The sequence below is a fragment of the Haemaphysalis longicornis genome, unplaced genomic scaffold (genome assembly GCF_048455015.1).
Source record: "Haemaphysalis longicornis isolate Haplotype H1 unplaced genomic scaffold, Haemaphysalis longicornis Haplotype H1 scaffold_255, whole genome shotgun sequence".
NCBI classification, from domain to species: Eukaryota; Metazoa; Arthropoda; class Arachnida; order Ixodida; family Ixodidae; genus Haemaphysalis; species Haemaphysalis longicornis.
This window is the reverse complement of record NW_027526317.1, coordinates 141,151-159,913: the sequence shown is the minus strand read 5'-3', so window position 1 is coordinate 159,913 and position 18,763 is coordinate 141,151. Positions and strand designations below refer to the sequence as shown.

Here is an 18,763-nt window from a genome sequence, read left to right as displayed (position 1 = left end):
TCCATCTTCTTATCTCATCTTCATTGCTTGGACAATGGTTAAATGTTATTTGATATAGTTATAATTAACCAGCTCATTCGGCAATTAACACCCTCGTTGAAGGGTAAAGTTCTAATGGGCGTCTTTCAGATTATTTTTTATATTACCGTTTTGTTTTGCCCTGTGAGCAAGTTTTCAGAGCTACCGCGTGATTTTGTGCCTTATTTGGCTCCCTGAACAAGAAAATGTCTTCCTAAAATATCATGTTGCCGCCCACCTCGTGTACCTGTAAAATCATCAAATAATCCCTTTTCAGTGGCGGCAAAGTTTATCGTTCTCTCACATGAGCTAAACGATCGCTGTTATTTATTAACAAAATACGGTTCCCGTGTACCCAATGTACACGTTGTTCAAAAGTTAGATATAAGTCTCGTCTACTTATTGCCTGAAATTGCATTCATTACTGTGGCGATTTCTATTGCATCATATCTTTTCGTAACATGTCAAGGCCATGCAAAGATTGTAATATTTCGTGCCTTTAACTTTTACTTCAGCCTTAAATGCCAATAAGTATGATTCTTATATTATTAATTTTTATTCTTGCTTGTCCATTATCTCTGTTTAAACAGATCTACTATATCTCTTTCGCAAGTAACTGTTACATGATAGCCAACCTGCGAACAACAAGCAGTAGTTGAGTCATTGTGCAATTCTAAAACCCATTGTCCCACTTCAGGGTTTACACATTGCAAGCACAAAGTAGCCCACAGAATACATCGCAGTCTCGGATTGATAACCAGGAAGAATTTTATGACACACCTTGTAAAAACAGGGCACATTGCGAAATATCCACTGATCCGGAACACAGGATACCAACCACTGTCGCTAGATCCGTTTAAATAAATCAGAAACGAGGCCCAAATAAAATCATCACTTCATTTTCACTGTTATATATACCAAGCGCAAATAACTGCACACTATACACAGACTAATCACCCAAACTCAAGTGGGTTGAGCCCGCGGAACAGGTTTTCAATTGCCTCCAAAGGTTATCCGACATGCAAGGCGACGCTGCTGCAACGCCTCGTTGGATTTCTCGATTGCAGGTACAAAGACCGCGACATAAGCTGACGCCGGCATGTTGAACCCGATGAAAAACGCGGCATCGCTGGTGCTGGCTACTTCAGGAATTTACTGTCTATATGTCTTGAAGCCAGCGTTGGCGTTTACAAGTATCATGGTTACTGCTTGTACCCCTTTCTGTCACACATGGAAAGACCGGTCGCTGTGCTGCTAGTTGCCGTAACGAAGTAATGCATTGTCCTGTGACCTCATACGACATCACAGTTCTTGTTTCTGAGAATTAGGTGGCCGTTTTTCACTCTAGTGGTAGCTTCTGCAATGACACTTTTCACTGTGAGCCACGAATTTCGAAACACAGGTTGGTGCGATACAAATTCTCAACTGTCACAACAAACTTCGCCCAACATCATAACTACAAGCCGAGCTACCGCAAGGCAAAATGCTCGTTTTCGTAGCGTTATTAGGATTTGCACTTTTATGAAAATCCAATGTGTGATTCTCTGCTACGACAATTCCATTCTCAGACCTTAAAAATCTTCCTACCGTTCTTCTGGGATAGCACTAAGAATGCGTAATCAGCAGGTATTGCGTGACCAAGACCGTTAAATGTATTTGAAGCTGCAAAGCTACAAGCCAAACATGTGTCATGGGCTTTCTATCAGTACAAACTTCGGAATCAAGTGTCTTGCGCTGAGACACCCTGTGTTCATCCAGGTACAGGCATTCAATTTTCGCGGAAAAGAAATTTTAGGTGGTTACGGCAACTACAGCCGCTCAAAAGGCTTAGCGGAGTCACGAGAGGTCCTTTCTATTAGGTAAAAAGTGTTACATTTTCGTCGCTCTAATGCTTCGATGCATTTTATAATTGCAGCGCATAGGTCGTGTGATTGCTTTGGTTCTGGCGGCAGGCGTCGCATTGTTTCGTTTGCTGCAAATCCATAACTTGTTCAACTGAGTAGTACCTCTAAATTTCTACCACACCTTATTTGCACAAAGCGTCGTAGCGAAAGTTCGAAGCTCTACCATTCCGGCTGTGAAACGTTTTTGTTTGTGACCCCTTAGGAATTCCTGTTACAGTCGTTATACAGTCGTTAGGGCATTTTTATGTTTGCTTTAGGACTTCTTTTTCAACGACAGTTACCTACGTGATACCTTTTGTGTGCTTTAATACAGGAGCCCTCACTTTCGATGAAAATGGACTAAAATATACGGCACGATGGATTCCGTAACGACTCATATCAAAGTTGCAGTCATTTTTGCCCGTGGTGTTTTACAGTAGCATTCGGTATTGTGTGTTCGATTCAGGCTTCCAGATAACAGAGGACTTTTCGCGACTTCCATTTTTTCTTCATTTCTGTATCAATAAAAGACAATATTACCTAATCGCCACTATAAAATCACTTTCAACACTACGCTAACGTACATATTGTTTTTACTAAAAGTACGTTTTTAGATATGTGCTCGTTATAATCGGACTCAACAGAAAAATCAGATTCTCAGCGGCTAGCATATTCGCCATTGACACTAACTCCTGCCAAAATGCAGCTCAGTACAATTTGAAACAATCCCCTGGTATCACGTGGGGAAAGATTGGCGTACACATAGAGGAAATAAAAACTTCCTTAATCGGTAGAACTTCCTCATCTCTGTCACATATTGTTGCTCTTGCACGTAGCACCACGTTTAAGGTTTTATGGCCTCAAAAAGGTTGAACCATGAACCGCCGTTCCACAGCAAGGTTATTTTATTTGCCCAGAGCGACGGCAACAGAGCTGCCTCCCGCAGCCTGGCGTCTCAGAGACATGAGCACGCGATTGGTGTAAACACACCAGAACAATAAATTCATGGAAGGCTTTAAGCGAAGTATTCCCTGGCCCCGAGTGCGGAGGCCTTCCAGAGCATGAGGACTCCCGGTTGAATTCATAAAGAAGCAGCAAATGATACAACAGTCCGACGTCTCAAATTATGAACATCAAGGCACTTATAATAGCAGACACTTTCAGTGTTCCTCGCTGTAGTTTTAATGCCTGGAGAAACTGGATAGGCCAGTTTGTTAACAAGAAGGGGTTTTCCCTGCCACAGTTGCGTGCATAAAAAAACGTCTTCTTCCAGGTACATGGTGGAATGTTTTTTACATCTGCGTGATAGAATCGGCAGAAATTAGTTTTTTTGAATTTTCCTATTTAAACTTACCTACGCGTTACAATCCGGTGCTCTGTTGGAACCTCGGAAATACTGTAATCTCTAGCACGACATATTGGCTGGGTGAAAAAGTGACTGGTACGTTTTCCTTAATATCTGGGATAAATTGTTAAAGTTTACTTTAAAAATTGCATCATACTTTTTAGTATAAACCAGGAATTTGCGTCAACAAAAATTGTACTTGAGGTATATAGTAAATTTAAACTACAAATGTTTTTCGCATTTCGCTATTTCCGCTCCCAACCTGTCCGCGAACCGCTCCAGGGCATGACTTCGCAGAACTGGAACTGAACCGTAACGAAACAAATTTGCTCAAAAACCGAACCGCTATTTTTGTCTAGTTCGGCACATTGTTATAAACATTTCAGCTCATTTTTCGTCAGGCAGTCGTTCAGTGTGTGTGTGTGTGTGTGTGTGTGTGTGTGTGTGTGTGTGTGTGTGTGTGTGTGTGTGTGTGTGTGTGTGTGTGTGTGTGTGTGTGTGTGTGTGTGTGTGTGTGTGTGTGTGTGTGTGTGTGTGTGTGTGTGTGTGTGTGTGTGTGTGTGTGTGTGTGTTGTCTGAGATGAAGAGCACCACCAAAGATTTCTTGGGGTACAAAAGTCTGGTTTCATGCTTTAAAGGCGCAGGTTTGGCGATGATTATAAAGATTTCATTACTGCGACATCGAAGTTGCGTCGCTAGTTCTTTACTTCATCTTAGGGTGCAAACCGCTTCAACAGGCAGTCTGGTGACCGTTCACACCATAGCTTCTCCATGGTTCCGAGTGCTGGGAGGCTGAGGTGTGCCTGTTCTACTCCCACGCAACCCCATTCATGCTTAACGCGGCACGCACTACACCTTCTAATAGCGCAGAGGCAAGAAGGTTTGCTCCTAACCGACAGACGGGGGTGTTTTTTTTTTCATCCGAACTTCAATACGTTTTTACTGAATATGCTTCGGCCGTCATCTGTGCGCCTAATAACAGCGGGAACAGGCAATTTTACAGAATGGGTCTTTGAACGTAAAAAGAATGAGCAAACGAGCCACCGGGAACTGGCTGCTTTTGTGGCTGGTTTTCACCTGTATGGCCCTTATTGCTGTGTCCTTGGTTGATGTATGCCGTCAGTGTATTTGTGTAAACGTTCGCGAATTCTCCATGATGTTCGCGCAAAAAATATTCATAAAGTATGTCATCCGCATACGAAACATTTCGAAAAGGCTAGATAAAACGGCTTTTCAAAAAGTATGTTTCTTGTATTCATCAGTAAAGGCCAAACGTTTTTATTCTTCAAGCTATTTACGCAGAGATTCTCTATTGTGTAATAGTTTTAAAAATTAAAAACCCTTAAATGCCAATAATACTCCCAGTACCCATTTGTACTTGTTCCAGACACATTTTACTGCTCCGCAATTTGAGCTGAAGAGGTTTAAGATAGGAATAAAAGCCTGTTGAATACCGCAAAGGACATAATATCAGTTTGCATTTCTCTGCCGTGAATTTAAAAATAGTAATACCGTTTCAGAAACTTTACGTATTGTCTTGCTTAGGGTTTTAATGTATCCGACTCAGATGCTCACCCCAAGCGTACTCCTACTACTGCAATGGGCGGTTCTGGTTTGCTCTTATTCAAGCAATGAGGTAATAGACAAAGGTAAGCCTCTGAGAACTGTTGTTTCTTCAGTCTCTAAGGGGATGCATCTATGCAGATATTCCGATCAGTATATACTAATGCGTGCGCGCATCCACGAATTTACTATGCATGCATTTACTCACGAAATCTGTTGTCGAGAAAGTATGCACGACAAAAAGTTCCCCACACAACCGGTCCCTTCAAAAGCATCAATTTTGAATTGAGGATCGCGTGTTGAAGGATTGTGTGCGCAGCAACGTTTCACAACTGTGTCGTGTTTCACAGCCATGTTTGGCGACTGGAGCGTGGACTGCTCGGACACTTTCATCGTATTCATCAAACTACTGAAATTTGTTGAACAAGTAATCAGAATGGACAAGAATAGACTACAATTTCTTCGCATAATTCACTTACAGCAAGATGAGTGGAAAGCAAGATAAACAAAGCCAGGTTGACAGAGCCGCAGCCTCCCTCATTGGCCGTTTTTAAAAATACATAGTAAAAGAATAACATTTTCTTGCAACACCAAAAGGGCAACATGAAAGCCCGTTTTTTACCTATTTCCAAACACAATACAATGCATGAAAAAGTAACAGGCTCTTAATTACATTTCTGCATCAAATATTTGTTTACTTTTTTATTTATTCAATATACCTTACAAGACTACGGGGGCATTCATTAAGGGGGCTGCACATAGTATCAACCTAAAGACGCATATTAGACACAGCGCTGGGCAAAAACTAACAAACCTAATAGGTCCACTAAACCAAACACACAGCAAAAGAATCGAACATATGCGCAAGCCTCGAAACATCAAGTGCTGATAAAAAAAACTGGGTTGGACTGCCGCTCATATGGCCAAATATAATAAAAAGTAAACAAACTCATACAGGACAGACTAGCCCGTAAATGCACTTCGGAAATTCTGATATTTGCTGAAGGCAAGAGATGGAGTACTAGTAAAAAAACAAAAGCACACTAATTTTATGTCGAAGGTTAACACGCGCAATATCAAGTGGTGCCGAAATGTTATGCCATGACGCACATGCGATATGATACGGCAGGTCATTCCAAAGACGTGCCGCACGTGGGAGGGTAGACGTGTTATAAGCATCTGCGGCACCGTAAATGCTGGAAACGATGTAGTGGCTGTGCAGTCGACATGACTTGATAGTTGGGCATCGAATATTGACCGGTTGTTTGGTCGAGGCGTTAATACATTCATGGAAAAGGCATATTAATGCGGGAGAGCGACAGGTGAAGAATGGCTTAAAACAGCATTACCGCTTATTATTGTATGATGCTGGAATTTCAGCTTACAATTTCGAACTAGAAAGCGAGCAGTACGATTTTGGATGAATCCAATTAGGGGTTGTAGGTATTTTGGATGTGGTGACCAAATGGAACTAGCCAATTCCAGTTGAGGGAGTACAAATCCTTAAAAAGCTAATTTTCGAATATTTGATCGGGCATGGCGTTAATTTCGTTGTAAGTAACCAAGTATTCCAGATTTGATTTGCACAAAATCTAGAGATATGGTGAGACCACAAAAACCGGGAGTAAGAATGATACCCAGATATTTGTATGTGTACGTCCGCATGAGTGTGTTACCATTAAAGGGAAGCGAAAAGCAAAAATGCCCGTGTAAACGAGATTTCGGCGCACGTTAAAGATCCCCAGGTGGTCGAAATTAATCCGAAGCCCTCCACTACGGCGCCCCTCATCGCCTGCGTTGTGTCGCCGGGTTAAACCCTACAATCAATCAATCAATAGCATTAAAGGGGTAGGTAATGTACGAGTTTAGACGTTTACGACTAAACCACAATATTTTCATTTGCTGAAGTTTAGTGTCCTTCCCCATGTGCACACCAGCTCTAAAGAATATTAAGGTCGTTTTGGAGGATGAGACGATCATCAGCAGAAGCTAATTTGCAATAGATAATGCAGTCCTCAGCAAACAGGCGCACACAGGTTGTTTAAATTATTCTCCAAGTTATTTACCAATATTTCAAAAAGTAAGGGTACTAGAACGCTGCTTTGCGGCATACGGTAGGTCACGTCAGAAAACGGAGTCGAAAAGTTGTTGAATAATGCAAACTGTTCACGAAGCCGGATGAAGTTTAGAATACATGGTAATGTAAACAGATGTAGGCAAAGAGCTGGTACCTGATAATACACGTGAATCGGCTATGCGAACAAATGTTTTCGAGAAGTACAGAAACGCGCAGTCGGTTTGCAAGCTACTGCACATGATAAAATGCAGATCAATAGCGAACTGGAATAACTTAGTATCCCAGGACAACCCTTTTTTACAGTCATATTGGTTAAAGAATAAAAATTCTGATTAGATTTCAAAGGCTGAACACATGGGATGTAATATTATCTTTCCAAATTTTGCAGCCAACCTACGTTAAACAAATTTGGTGATAGTTGTTAGGACAGTCAGTGTCGCCTAATTTGTGAACTATTTCTAGTTGCCCTATTTTACAATCATATTCTAGCGCTCCTGATTACAGTGGATGGCAGAAAATATGGTATAGGATTTTGCTTGAGATTCCAATCTCCCCTACAGTACTTTCGAGTTCCTGTTATTGATGCCGCTGAAAGTTGACACTTTAAGGTTCTGTATGAGACGTTAAGTACGAGTGACGCGAATTTTGTTGGATTGCACACAAACCCAATTACGTTCACAAATTTTTCATTGTAAATACTGAAATAAAAAAAAACGTCAAATACGGTGGGGTCCTCCGAACCGGAAACAGAAGCAAGATCGTTATTTTTAACAAGACTTGATTAGTATCGCGTTCAAAGGTCATATGTTTTGAAATTTGGATTCTTCAATTTGGATTCGAGCAATCAATAAAGGTCATGTTAAACGTATTTACTTTTTTGGCTGCAGATATTGCTTCACAGAATTTTGAGAGATCTTTGTATTGCTGCCATATCTCCTGTGTACCGACGCGCACAGCAGACATGGCAGAAGATAATGTGCGAACAGAACTTTAACGAAAATTAGGAAAGTGTTATAGTAATCAATATTTTTTCAAGTATACGTATTATCTGAATTTATCACATTTTCTTTCTTGTTTGAAAAACTACCTTACTCGACAGTCCTATATTTTTTTCGGCTGGGACAACAAGGCGATTTGTAGATAATTCCGACGTACAATAGTGTATTGCTGCGGTTTCAACAGGTTTAAAACACTTTTCTTGGAGAATTAGCAGTATGTCTGCTGTATTTAGTTGTTGATGTCCGTTTATGAAAAGGTTATTGCAAATCAATGTCAAAATATGTCAAGGGAACACACAGCGGTTGCGACAAAATACGCTTTTAATAGCAATAACTTTTTGTATTGTAGTCAATGCGGGCATCCTACGAAATTGTCATTAAAAAAAGCAGTGCCTAGACTGTTAAATCTTGTAACAATATTTACAGTAATTGACTGCGAAATTTGCGGAAAACGTAAGCAGCATAAATTGTAGTTTGCGGATGTAACGTATGACGTTAGACGCTGCATGTTCGTTCTATTCACGGCGCTACGTAGTGCCTACCGATCAAAAGGCCCTGTTGTGCGGACGTGTCCTTCCATCATCACCATCATCTCTGTTCGCTATGCATTGTTGTGGTCTTTTGTTACTGCGTTCGTACTTAAATGCGCTTCTTAACATGTTTTGCTCATCTATTAACAGCAACTGCTGTGAGTAGCATCCTTAATATATTCTCAAAAGTACTAAGTGAACGTCTCTAATATGGGCGGTTAAGTTGAAGGCCAAACGCCCTTCCCAAGGGTCACATTCATTCACTCAAGACGGTCCAGCCGGGGTGTTTCATAGGTTCCCCGCTAATCGCACATTTTTAGGGCCCTGGATTGTATCCCAGGCCACGAAAAATGTACCAAATATCATTCTTGCCTAACCTACTTAATGTGTTTATAAAATCTTCTCTCCGAATAGGCGCGTGGGACCTCGTTCAGAATATTCATTCAGCTGTTTAGGTAAACCCCTCAAGCCCCTTTCTCCGAAAAACCATCGTTAATGATGCTGTGGTCGCTGTCCGGTGCATAAAATGACCACTGCTATAAACAGAAAAAGAAAACAATTGAGTTAGCTTAGGAGATAAACCCGCCTTTCTAAAGCAGTAGCCCAATTGGTTACCACTGCGAGGTCTCCCCAGGATGCCATAGGCTAGCTGTAGAGAAGTTAAACTAGTACTTGCCTCGTGGAAATCTAATTGCTTCCCGTCTTCCACAGTCGCTGCACTCGAAGCGTTCTCTGGGTCACAATTTCGCGTTTGCGCCTGGCACGAATACGGTAGATGAGATAGCTATGCCTAGGCCTGTCTAGCGGAGGGTTGCTGAAGAATCGCGTCCAAGATGTGTGATTGAGCCTGTGGATGCCTTTATTAATGGAGATAGTAGGACGAGGAATGCTTGCCCTGCCTATTTAAGGTCTACCATTCTAATGGATATAATTTGTAGACCGGTTCTCACCGATAAGGAAGAATGGCTTACAATTTCGGATGAGAGTAATTTTTCTGGAAACGTGCGAAAGGGAGTTGTGTAAATTTCGAGGCTGCCTCAGTCAAGATGTCAGAGATTATGTTTAAATGGTTAAAAATGAATTTTAACCTTCGTAAGATGTCCTATGCTGCAAAGGCCATGTGTGAGGAACTGAACGATTTATTCACCATTAAACGATAAGCATAGGCGCCCTTTTCGCACCTTATTAGGGGGAATGATTTCCTGGTAGATTAACTTATCCAGACATTTATATAACTACTTGAAGCAGGTGCACATTCAGGGACCGCCTGCAAGCTCAAAACGTGGCTCAGTAGTGCAATTCCTTCGAGACGGGCACACAGTATCCTTCCTGGGTTTTACTATTTATGTTGAAGTTATTTTTAACATCAGAGCTGTTTAAACTTTTAATTTTGCCATGGAGCGTTACCAGAATACTCCGCCTAGGCGAATGCCTGTGCGCGTGAGCCTCGTCAGGGCCCCCTGGTGTCATCAAGCTTTTCTCGTGGGATTGCGCCACGTGAGAAGCTCGCAAAAAACAGTCGGCCTGCTCGACCTGCGAGAACACTGCCCAGTGTTCATGAAGCGATCTCTCGCCTGCTCTCCTACTCGCCAGATTACATGTGTGCGCATCTTTGGTGGGGAGCACAGACACCGAGTTTTCACTACAGACGCCGACTTCACGTATCCGGTTGCCGTGTGTTTTGGCGCATGGTAAACCGGTCCACTTTAGGAAAGATGTATAAGCCTCAGGGCAAAGTGATCCGTGACGTCCAGTCATGGAGAACTTTCAGCGGCAAGATCGTAAATTCATGTTAGGTGCAACAGCCGGGTCTCCGAAGAAGGGAGAGGTGCCGCCGGCTCTGGTGTTTCTGCCGCCTTGCACCACTTGCAACCTGCGCTAATGCTCAAGGCAACGACAAGTTTCTTTTAGGATTCGTGGCGATATTTCTATTTAGTAGTGTTCCTTAAGTTAGTGGCATTTGTTTGCAGCGATGGCAGTCTTCAATTCACTGATCAGGAGTGTGCATAGGCTCGTGCGTATCACGAATTTGGTGCGAACTATGTTGAGCCAAAATTTATTTGCGGGAAGAAAGATGATTGAGTGGAGCCGGGGAGCGTATCTAGCGATGGATAGACTATAAAGGGATGAATGAAAACGCTGTATTCCGGAAGCTCCTCAGGAAGGTGTTAAAAGTGCTTAAGGCAGAAGCTTTTTACCTTTGAGACTCTGAAACACAATTCAGCCCAGCTCGTCGCCCTCACTTTGCGGTATTACGGTTTTCACGTTTGGTATTGTGCTGAGTCGCGTTCAGCAAAAGCGAGACCAAATTTGTGGTCTGCGCACGCGAAAGTTGTAAAAAGCGGCATCTCCCTTTTACGTCTAACATCCGTTCTAAGAAACTCGTGTAAGCACTTCAGAGGCTCAAACTTTCCAAAAGAAGTAGCACATCTTGAAGAATCTGGATGTGTCTATTTTTTATTTTTTCTGTGTGGCTGTCATTGATAGGCAGCTAAAAGTTGCAAAATATCGTGGTGAATGTACGTCAAGCGTTTAATATTCAGAAAAATATTCATGGTAATGCTGTAGGAGTCTAGGATAGCAGACGGGCTCAACAACGTGGGCTTCCACAATAAAGTGGCATTTTCTGTGAGGCAGCCAAAAAAAATCGTGGAATGTTTTCTCTGCTTGTCAAACAAAACAGGCAGCTGAGATAACTGGTTTGTTCATATGGGTTGTCTGAACCAGTAAGAATCATGTGTAGAGTACTGCAATGTTGCCGCCTTTGTTATGTAAGGCGAAACGGTGGTTTTGCTCATAAAGAATTGCGGGAGCACTATCTTTCGTCACGAATGCATCATCTTCGCATTTGGATTCGCACTGCGTCTCTTACGGTTGCACAGCCGAGTTTATGTAAACTTGCATTTTAACTATATTACCACATTAAAACTGTCACGTGCTTTACATTCTTTGTAAATATATTCAACCTTATGTAGGCTAACCATAACTGACGTTGCACAAAGAACAAGGTTCTCTTATTGCAGAGCGTGTGATTTCATATTCTCCTGTGCTGGGCATTGTCTGTTTCTAGAGTCCACCCCCGCTGAGACCTGCGGTTTTCTCGTAAATGTGTTCATGTTTTTTTTTTTCCATAAAACTTCAGTTGTGACTACAGTGTGTGCTTTTTTTTTCTTCCTGTTCTAAATGCTTTCATGTGCTGGTTTTGTTTACGTAACCACATCAACTCACCAAAATTGCTATTTTGGCATGTTACGTGTTTCTGCTATGCAAAAACCAAACCAGATAGTATATTTTTGCATTCGTGAACAGTTCAGTGTCAGCGTTCTCGCCAAAGTGGTCGAGTATTGGCGGGCTCTGTAATTGGCATTTTATCTCTGTAGTGTCGCGGCGGCAATGGCCCCGCTGGGTACGACAGATGCAAACGCCCACGTTGAAGGGGGAAATTCATGAAAGGATTTTATTCAAGATGATGTGGGCTTTTCTGCCCGGGTCGCATCTCCCTGGTGACAGACCATCAAATGCTGGGCTTGGAAACCTCCGATAGTACATACTCCCTTCGTTAGTAGGAAGTGTCTGCTAAGTGGAGAACAGAAAATGACAGGCATGGGCGACACCAGCTTTTCCGGACAGGTTGAGGAGAACTCATGCAAACACACAATGCACACCCATTAAACATGTAACGGTTCGAAGCCCAAAACTAAACTCACGCGACACTTCAGTCTAACTACTCAAAAAACACATTACAGACACGAGCTGCTTCAATAAAGACTGCCCAAAACAGAGAACAGATCCAACTCCTCAATGTGAACTCGACCCCCAACAACGACCAGATATATCACTACTACCCTCTCGGGGTGGCTACACCAGAGTGCGAAACAGTAGTGTGCAGTTCCTTCTCTGTAGTCCATTTCGTACCTGTTACAATGCTCATTTGATCTGGAACTAAAGAGTTTGGACGAGATTGGAAGTCCCTAGCAGGCACAGTCTTTCTCTTCACTTCGCATGATCTATGCACGTCACTGCCCTGCACACTTCACTGGCTTTTTACAACGCTCAAGAACACCGCTCAAACTGGGATTCTGGGAATATTTATTTCACCTACTTTCCATCTTTCCTTTTTCTTTTTTGAAAAAATTGCAGTAGATAGTCCTTCAGGTATTAGGGAACTCCTGCGGTCCTATGGGGACGTTTATCCTGTATCAGGGGCTAATCCGCCTGCTGGCTTTTCTCGAACTGGCATACGCCTGTCTCCAATTCCTTGCTAATGCCAGCAACCTCAGAAGTCCGCCGGGTCACCTCAAACTGCTCTCTCTCTCTCATTCCTCGTTGCTCTTTTCTTGGGTCTTGCAGGGTTCCAAGAGATAACTGTCGTGTCGCCTTGTAATTTTCTCTCTTCGGCAAGCACATTTTTGTCTTCTCCGTCTTTCTCCAGCGCGTTGCGCTTGGCCACAAGAATACCTTGGTCATCCCTCTGAGACCTCATCAATTAATTTTCTTGAGAAAGCTTAAATTCCCTTCTTTTATTCTTTTCAAGTTCAGACGAGTTGACCCGTGGATCCCCTCGGAGATTTTCTGTTTCTGAAGACCCTCTGGGCATCTCAGACTGCCATTTGTTTTTCGGAGCCTAGCATTTTCCAAACCTATTTCAAGAACAAGGCACTGCTCCAGGAGTGTGCCTTGTTTGTCTTCTACTTGCGAATTGGGCAGTTAATTTCTTCAGCAAGCCGCGATTCTTTCTGCCTGCTTTCTTCTAGCTCGAATATATTATTTTTGTAGTTCACGGCGTAGTTTTTCAGCCACTTTGAGTATTTTGTGAACTTTAGATGGTCCCTCCACTGGAAGCAGCCTGCTGTCTTTGATGTCTTTCCTAGTTTGTTAGGTCACTTTATAAGAGTGTTTTTGTCGTGCCTTATTTTTTTATGACTTAGAGGTGCTCTACTTTGCCAGCATCGGAGCCTGTCGAGTGCGAGTGCCAATCGGAGCATATAAATAGCATCAATCCAAGTTATCAACGTTGCCACATCTTAAAATAGCAGGGATTTATGGACGTTTTGAAATTTTAGATTTTCAGTAAAACATCCAAATTCTGGTGTGACAACACCCAAATAGTTTTTGGGGATTCTTGGTTACGTTTTGTAGGAACTGCGCCGCAAAGTCCCGTTTAAGTATTTCTTCGCTCAATCGGAAAAATGGTGATCCTGTATCTCGACGTCAGCGTGCAATGTGAGACGTGATGAAGCTGAGTGTTGACCTAGCTGATTACGATCACTGCTTCGCGTCATCGTCGGTTGTGGTATCTATGTGTCGTATCCGTAGTCGAGCATGGTTTAGTGCACGATGCGGAGGTGATGTGCTATGCCTGTCTGTAGTACGTGGCGTACGGTACTCTCGGACCTCCTTAGGTACTCTGGGTCACAGAGCCTCGTGCTCTGGGACCTGTTTCTGTATACTTTGTTATATAAATATGTTTTCGGCGAAATAAATTTGGCAAATTCCTTAACTATCCCAGTTGGCTGCATTTAAAGCATGTTTTTGCTCGTTCTGCGCGCGGTTGGAGTAAATGCCACATCCTGCCACAACTGCTGCAAGTCGGCGGTGAGCTTCGGCTGCTGGTTCTGAAGGTAGTGGGTGGAATTTCACGGTGTGGAAATCCCACCGGTCGAGATTTTTGAGTGTCGTCGATAGCTTGAGCTACTTCTTTTGCTGCTCAATATTGTGGCGATACATCCTCGACTTGGGTTACGTTTTGGGTAAATTTGGTGGCGTTGTCCAGCGTCATTGTCATGCCTTCTGTCAGCAGGGCCTATCTAGTTCGGCCTGAATAAGGCCTATAATAAACAGGTTCACACGCCAGAAAGCTTCTTGATAAAGCTTCTTGATAAATAGGTGAAGATAATGAGCTGCGTACACCCTGCCCCCCGAATAGCGCTGCCCACCATGTGCGAGAAGGATCTTTGAAGCACTTACAGGTTGGTCTGAGGAAAGGGCAGGGTGTCACAGCAAACTGCGCTCGTTTTGTCTTCGTCGAGTTGCAGACCGGGCACATATGGCTATGGCTCGCGACATCCACGTGCTGCATCGGCCTGCAGCGGGCCTGGGGTGTCCCGGCAAGGCCCTCGTAGCCTGCACAGAATCTTGAAGGTCGAGACGGTGAAGAGTTGGAGGGCGAAGACGGGGATGAACACGGCTGTTCACCAATACTGCATATAGCCAAAAAAGGAGTGCAGGATGGCTGCACCTAGAAAGGCAATTCTTAATTAGATGGTGTGCATAACTACGAGGAGAGCGAAAGCGAGCTTATAGCGGTGGCTGGAGACGTACGGAACAATCACCAAGCACGTGAGCCCCTGCCCAGTGCGTTTCTTCTCAGTTTGTCTGCTCTGGCACTTCACATGGCTCATACCCACGACACTAAGGAGGTGGGCAGCCGGTACGTACTCCTGGCGGGGTCAATACTTTGCACACTTCGAGGTTGCTTGTTGGTGTAGGAGATGCACACGTGACATTACCGTACACGTGGGTGCACCCCTTATAAGATTAGTGCCATGTGACGTGACAGAGGAGATTATTACGGGGAAGGACCGCGTTGAGTAGCGGCTCACGGGCTTGGTGAGCCGCTACTCTACCGACCTTCGGAGAATTTTATGATTAGACGAAACAAAGGTTTAGATGATGGTCTTCAAAGGAAGATAAACTCTGGGTAATTACTCAGAGAGAAGTCATGGGGACGCTTTATTTCACCCAAAAGATGTTATCGTTTCACACGAAATTTTGTTCGTTGCGCTCCGAAGCCGGCTGTCATTTTTTTGTAAAATATTGCCATTTCCATTAGAGACTTTTGCATGAGTTTTGAAGTGTTTCTTACTTTGTTCTAGAAGAGTTGCTTAGTGATTGATTTGGGGGTAATAAACGCCGCTTGCTCTTCCAGGAGGCCACGACGTATGCGAAACTCCCGAGTGCCACCTGAGAGGTAATGTCTGTATTCAGATTCCCTAAGAAGAATCACGATATAGCCCATGGGATCAAAAGATGTTCCAATTACAAACAAGAAAGCACTAATACGTGTGCCAGCTTGCTCACCCTTTACTATAAACATCTGGGAAGGTAGCGTGGGACTCCATATACCACCATACTACCAGACCGCTACAAGTCGGGTGTCTGTTAAGATATGTTTCCGTTGTATGATTACAACACAGAAATTGTAGTTTTTTTAAAATGGTGCATTCTGGATATGAACCCACAAAGAAAGCGCCAATTTTCAATGTGACATTTTGTCTTGAAAAAAATATACAGCATAAAACAATTCGCGCCGTGCAGCCCCCCCCCCTCCCCTCAAATAAAGGTGTGGAACTTATATTTGGTCTATGCATTGCGTAAAACGGCTAAAGTGAATGGCCTCGCCACCCAGAAATTCATTCATCGCAAAATTCGTTCAGTTCTAGAGAGTTTTTCTTTTAGCCTTAAGATGCGCTCACTTTCCTCTGTAAGACTTTTCTTGTTTTGTTTTGTGTAGAAATATTGCACTGATGTTCGCAAATGCAGCTGTTTTGTGGAGTTTGTCTTCGTTTTTGAGTATTATATTGATAGCTTATATGCTACTTCAAAATCCCCTACATTTTCTTTTTTAAACTTTTAGATGACTAGTTCAAGGGATAACCGCGGTTAAGTTTCAGCCAGTTACTTCTATTGCGTGTTGCTTGTGGCAGAAGCACAAGTAGCAAACTTTAATTGAGCCATAGCCATTAGGTAGAAGTTACATCGCTTTAAATGAGGTCAGACAGGCGTGAAAGGCGCGAGTAATTCTAAAATTACCACTGTTAGGAGAATGTAAAATATGAATGCCCAACTTAAAATATTAGTTTCGCTATTTTTGAATGCGAGTACCAGAAAATAAACCACAGCCTATAATGAAGAGCACTACTATGCCAGAGATCATATATAAATACCAAGGTAAGGATACCATGTGGACAATCTATGAGCCCTTGGAAGTGATACCAACCAAAAGCACCAGCTGTAAACCGAAGTTATGAGCACGTACACACGTGAACATAACTTCAGTAAAAAAGAAAGTCGCATCAGCAAGCCTGGCGATACTATTGCTAATTGAAATACCTTTTTGCACACTCTTGTTGAACATTTTTTTCATTCCAGCTCAAATTATGAGTGCGTCCCTTGACCCATCGGTCCATCCGTGCGAGGACTTCTACGGTTACGCCTGCGGAGGATGGGTACAAAGTCGCACGCTACCCCCAGACAGATCGTTTTTGGATATAATGCAGATACTAACCGAAGGCGTTCTTCACACTTTAAAAGGTATGATCACATCCGAGTGTTTAAGTCTTCTGTAGGAGAAGAACGAGCTGACGTGTGAAAAACTAAAAAAAAATGAATAAAGCGGAAAAAATATCATTGACATGTCACATGTGTACTGATTTACCCTGCCGCATGGCCTACCTAAGCTTTAGTTTTTTATGACGCAAGATCAACTATGGGCAAGGAGCGCCAAAAAAAATAATGTATTTCATGATAGTGGTGTGAACACAAACTCTAGTGCCTTTGAGCAAATACAAACGTAAAATGAATTATTAGTCGATAAAGATGCCCAAGTGTAAAGGGACAGGTTATGATAATGACGTATGAATGGAGGTTAGGTGTAAAAATGAATTTCTGTTAGGTAGTTGAAAACAGGTGTCGTATAAACGTTGGAGTTTCCGCTATGAAGTAAGATGGCTATAGTGTAATGTGTTGTCTGCGAAGCTATGAAAAGTACGTCTTCTAGCGTCAAGTGCTCTGCATAGAATGATCATCTGGATTACGGAGTGGCCTCTTTACACTCGCTATACAGGGTTCTACTGACAGAGTGAGCCGGTGGGAGTGTGTTACATATGTGCGGCCTATCAGGGTACTTTTATTCTTATAAAGTCCAAGAATGAAGTGAAGATGTAGGAGCTACCGTTACAACATTTGGTCTAATCCATGCTGTCAAGGTGATTGGAAACAAAGCTTGAAACTACCCCCACAACAATTGGCCATGCGACGTCACTTCAATTCACACATGTGGCTCTACAAAGAGTGAAACGAGAGAATCTGCCAGCCGATACCTGGAATTCACCGAGGCGGAGTCCCGTACGCAGCAGCATTGGCCTCGGCCGCGCTGAAGCAGCGGACGCCGCGCTGTAGCTCTGCCATGCGTCGGCAGAAAGAAAAGGGAGAGAAGCGTCTTTCGAAGGGTGAGACAACAGAACTAAGCCATCCTGATGTGCTATCTTGGTGGTACACCACCACGCGACAGAAGCGCAGACACCAAAACAATTAGCCGTGTGAGCATAGAGATTCCATTTATGCCGATTAAAACTAGTTATTTTAGAAAGTTTGAGAACTGCGAGAAAGCTGAAGGATATTTTATAATCGCTATTTAGCAGAACCAGTTGCTCCTTTCGCCTTTTGTAATACCTCTTAAAGCACAACCGAAATGTTATTCAGGAATTTATAAAACAGAGACCCATTCGTTGCAAGCCGTGCGCCAACGGTAGCGTTGTTCCAGCGGCCAGATGTCTGTATGCGGTTTCTACATTTTTTTCCCACCATGAAAACCAATGCTTAACGAATTTTTGCCGTACAGCCACTTAATTTCGTGGGCTCCGCGTTACCCCGGAGGTGCTGTCTAACAAGTTAATCAAGCCGTGAGAAGGAAGCACGCAATGGACGCGAAGCAGCGCCAGAACAGGCCAATAACAACCGTCACTAAATCAGACGACACAGGCCTGCCGCCGACGCGACGGCCGGGGAGTGGGCAATTTCGCGCGGGGAACTCTGGGCAAATTCACCAAGCCATATACACTGTGCTCCATAAGTGAAACCCTGCGCTGCCCCCCCCCTCATTCCCAGGTCAAAACAATTTACGTTCCACAATAATATTATTAATAATAAACAAAAATGGGAACAAACCTGTACCAGCTTTGCTAACAGGTTGAAATCTCCCCTTTTCAATGGATTCACCGTCACATACCCCTCTGGGGGATCGGCCTAAAAAACCACAGCGCCCCCTGGGATCTCACCCGGGAATTTCCCAGCCGGCTGTCTCAGCTGCATCCACAGCCTCTATCAATGATGCAGCTTCTTCCGTCCCAACCGAGCTGCATGTTGGGGAAACAGAACACGCGCCTGCCTGTTGTGCATCCATTCAGAAATAGAAACACTTATTCTCAAAAACCTAAAAGCATCTATTCACCATACCCCGCATCCTGGAGTCCGAGGTAAGCCTAACTGGCGAACCCAGCCCTCTTGCCGTAAAAATTCTTCATAGAGAACTGAAGCGCCAGCTGGCGCGAACGCTAGAAGTGTTGCGC

The 18,763-nt window shown here is 43.4% G+C and overlaps 1 protein-coding gene across 3 annotated transcripts in view; it reads left to right on the top strand.

Moving 5' to 3' along the window:
• Positions 1–18,763, top strand: part of LOC144172726 (neprilysin-1-like) — a 140,964-nt gene that overhangs the window by 1,857 nt on the left and 120,344 nt on the right. For 2 of the 3 annotated variants that reach the window (XM_077701340.1, XM_077701338.1), the window contains exons 2-4: positions 4,792–4,895; positions 15,343–15,384; positions 16,566–16,727. In XM_077701340.1, coding sequence (XP_077557466.1) covers positions 4,799–4,895; positions 15,343–15,384; positions 16,566–16,727 — 301 coding nt within the window. In that variant the 5' untranslated portion in view covers positions 4,792–4,798. The remainder of the gene's footprint in view (positions 1–4,791; positions 4,896–15,342; positions 15,385–16,565; positions 16,728–18,763) is intronic. The other variant, XM_077701339.1, reaches the window with a different exon arrangement.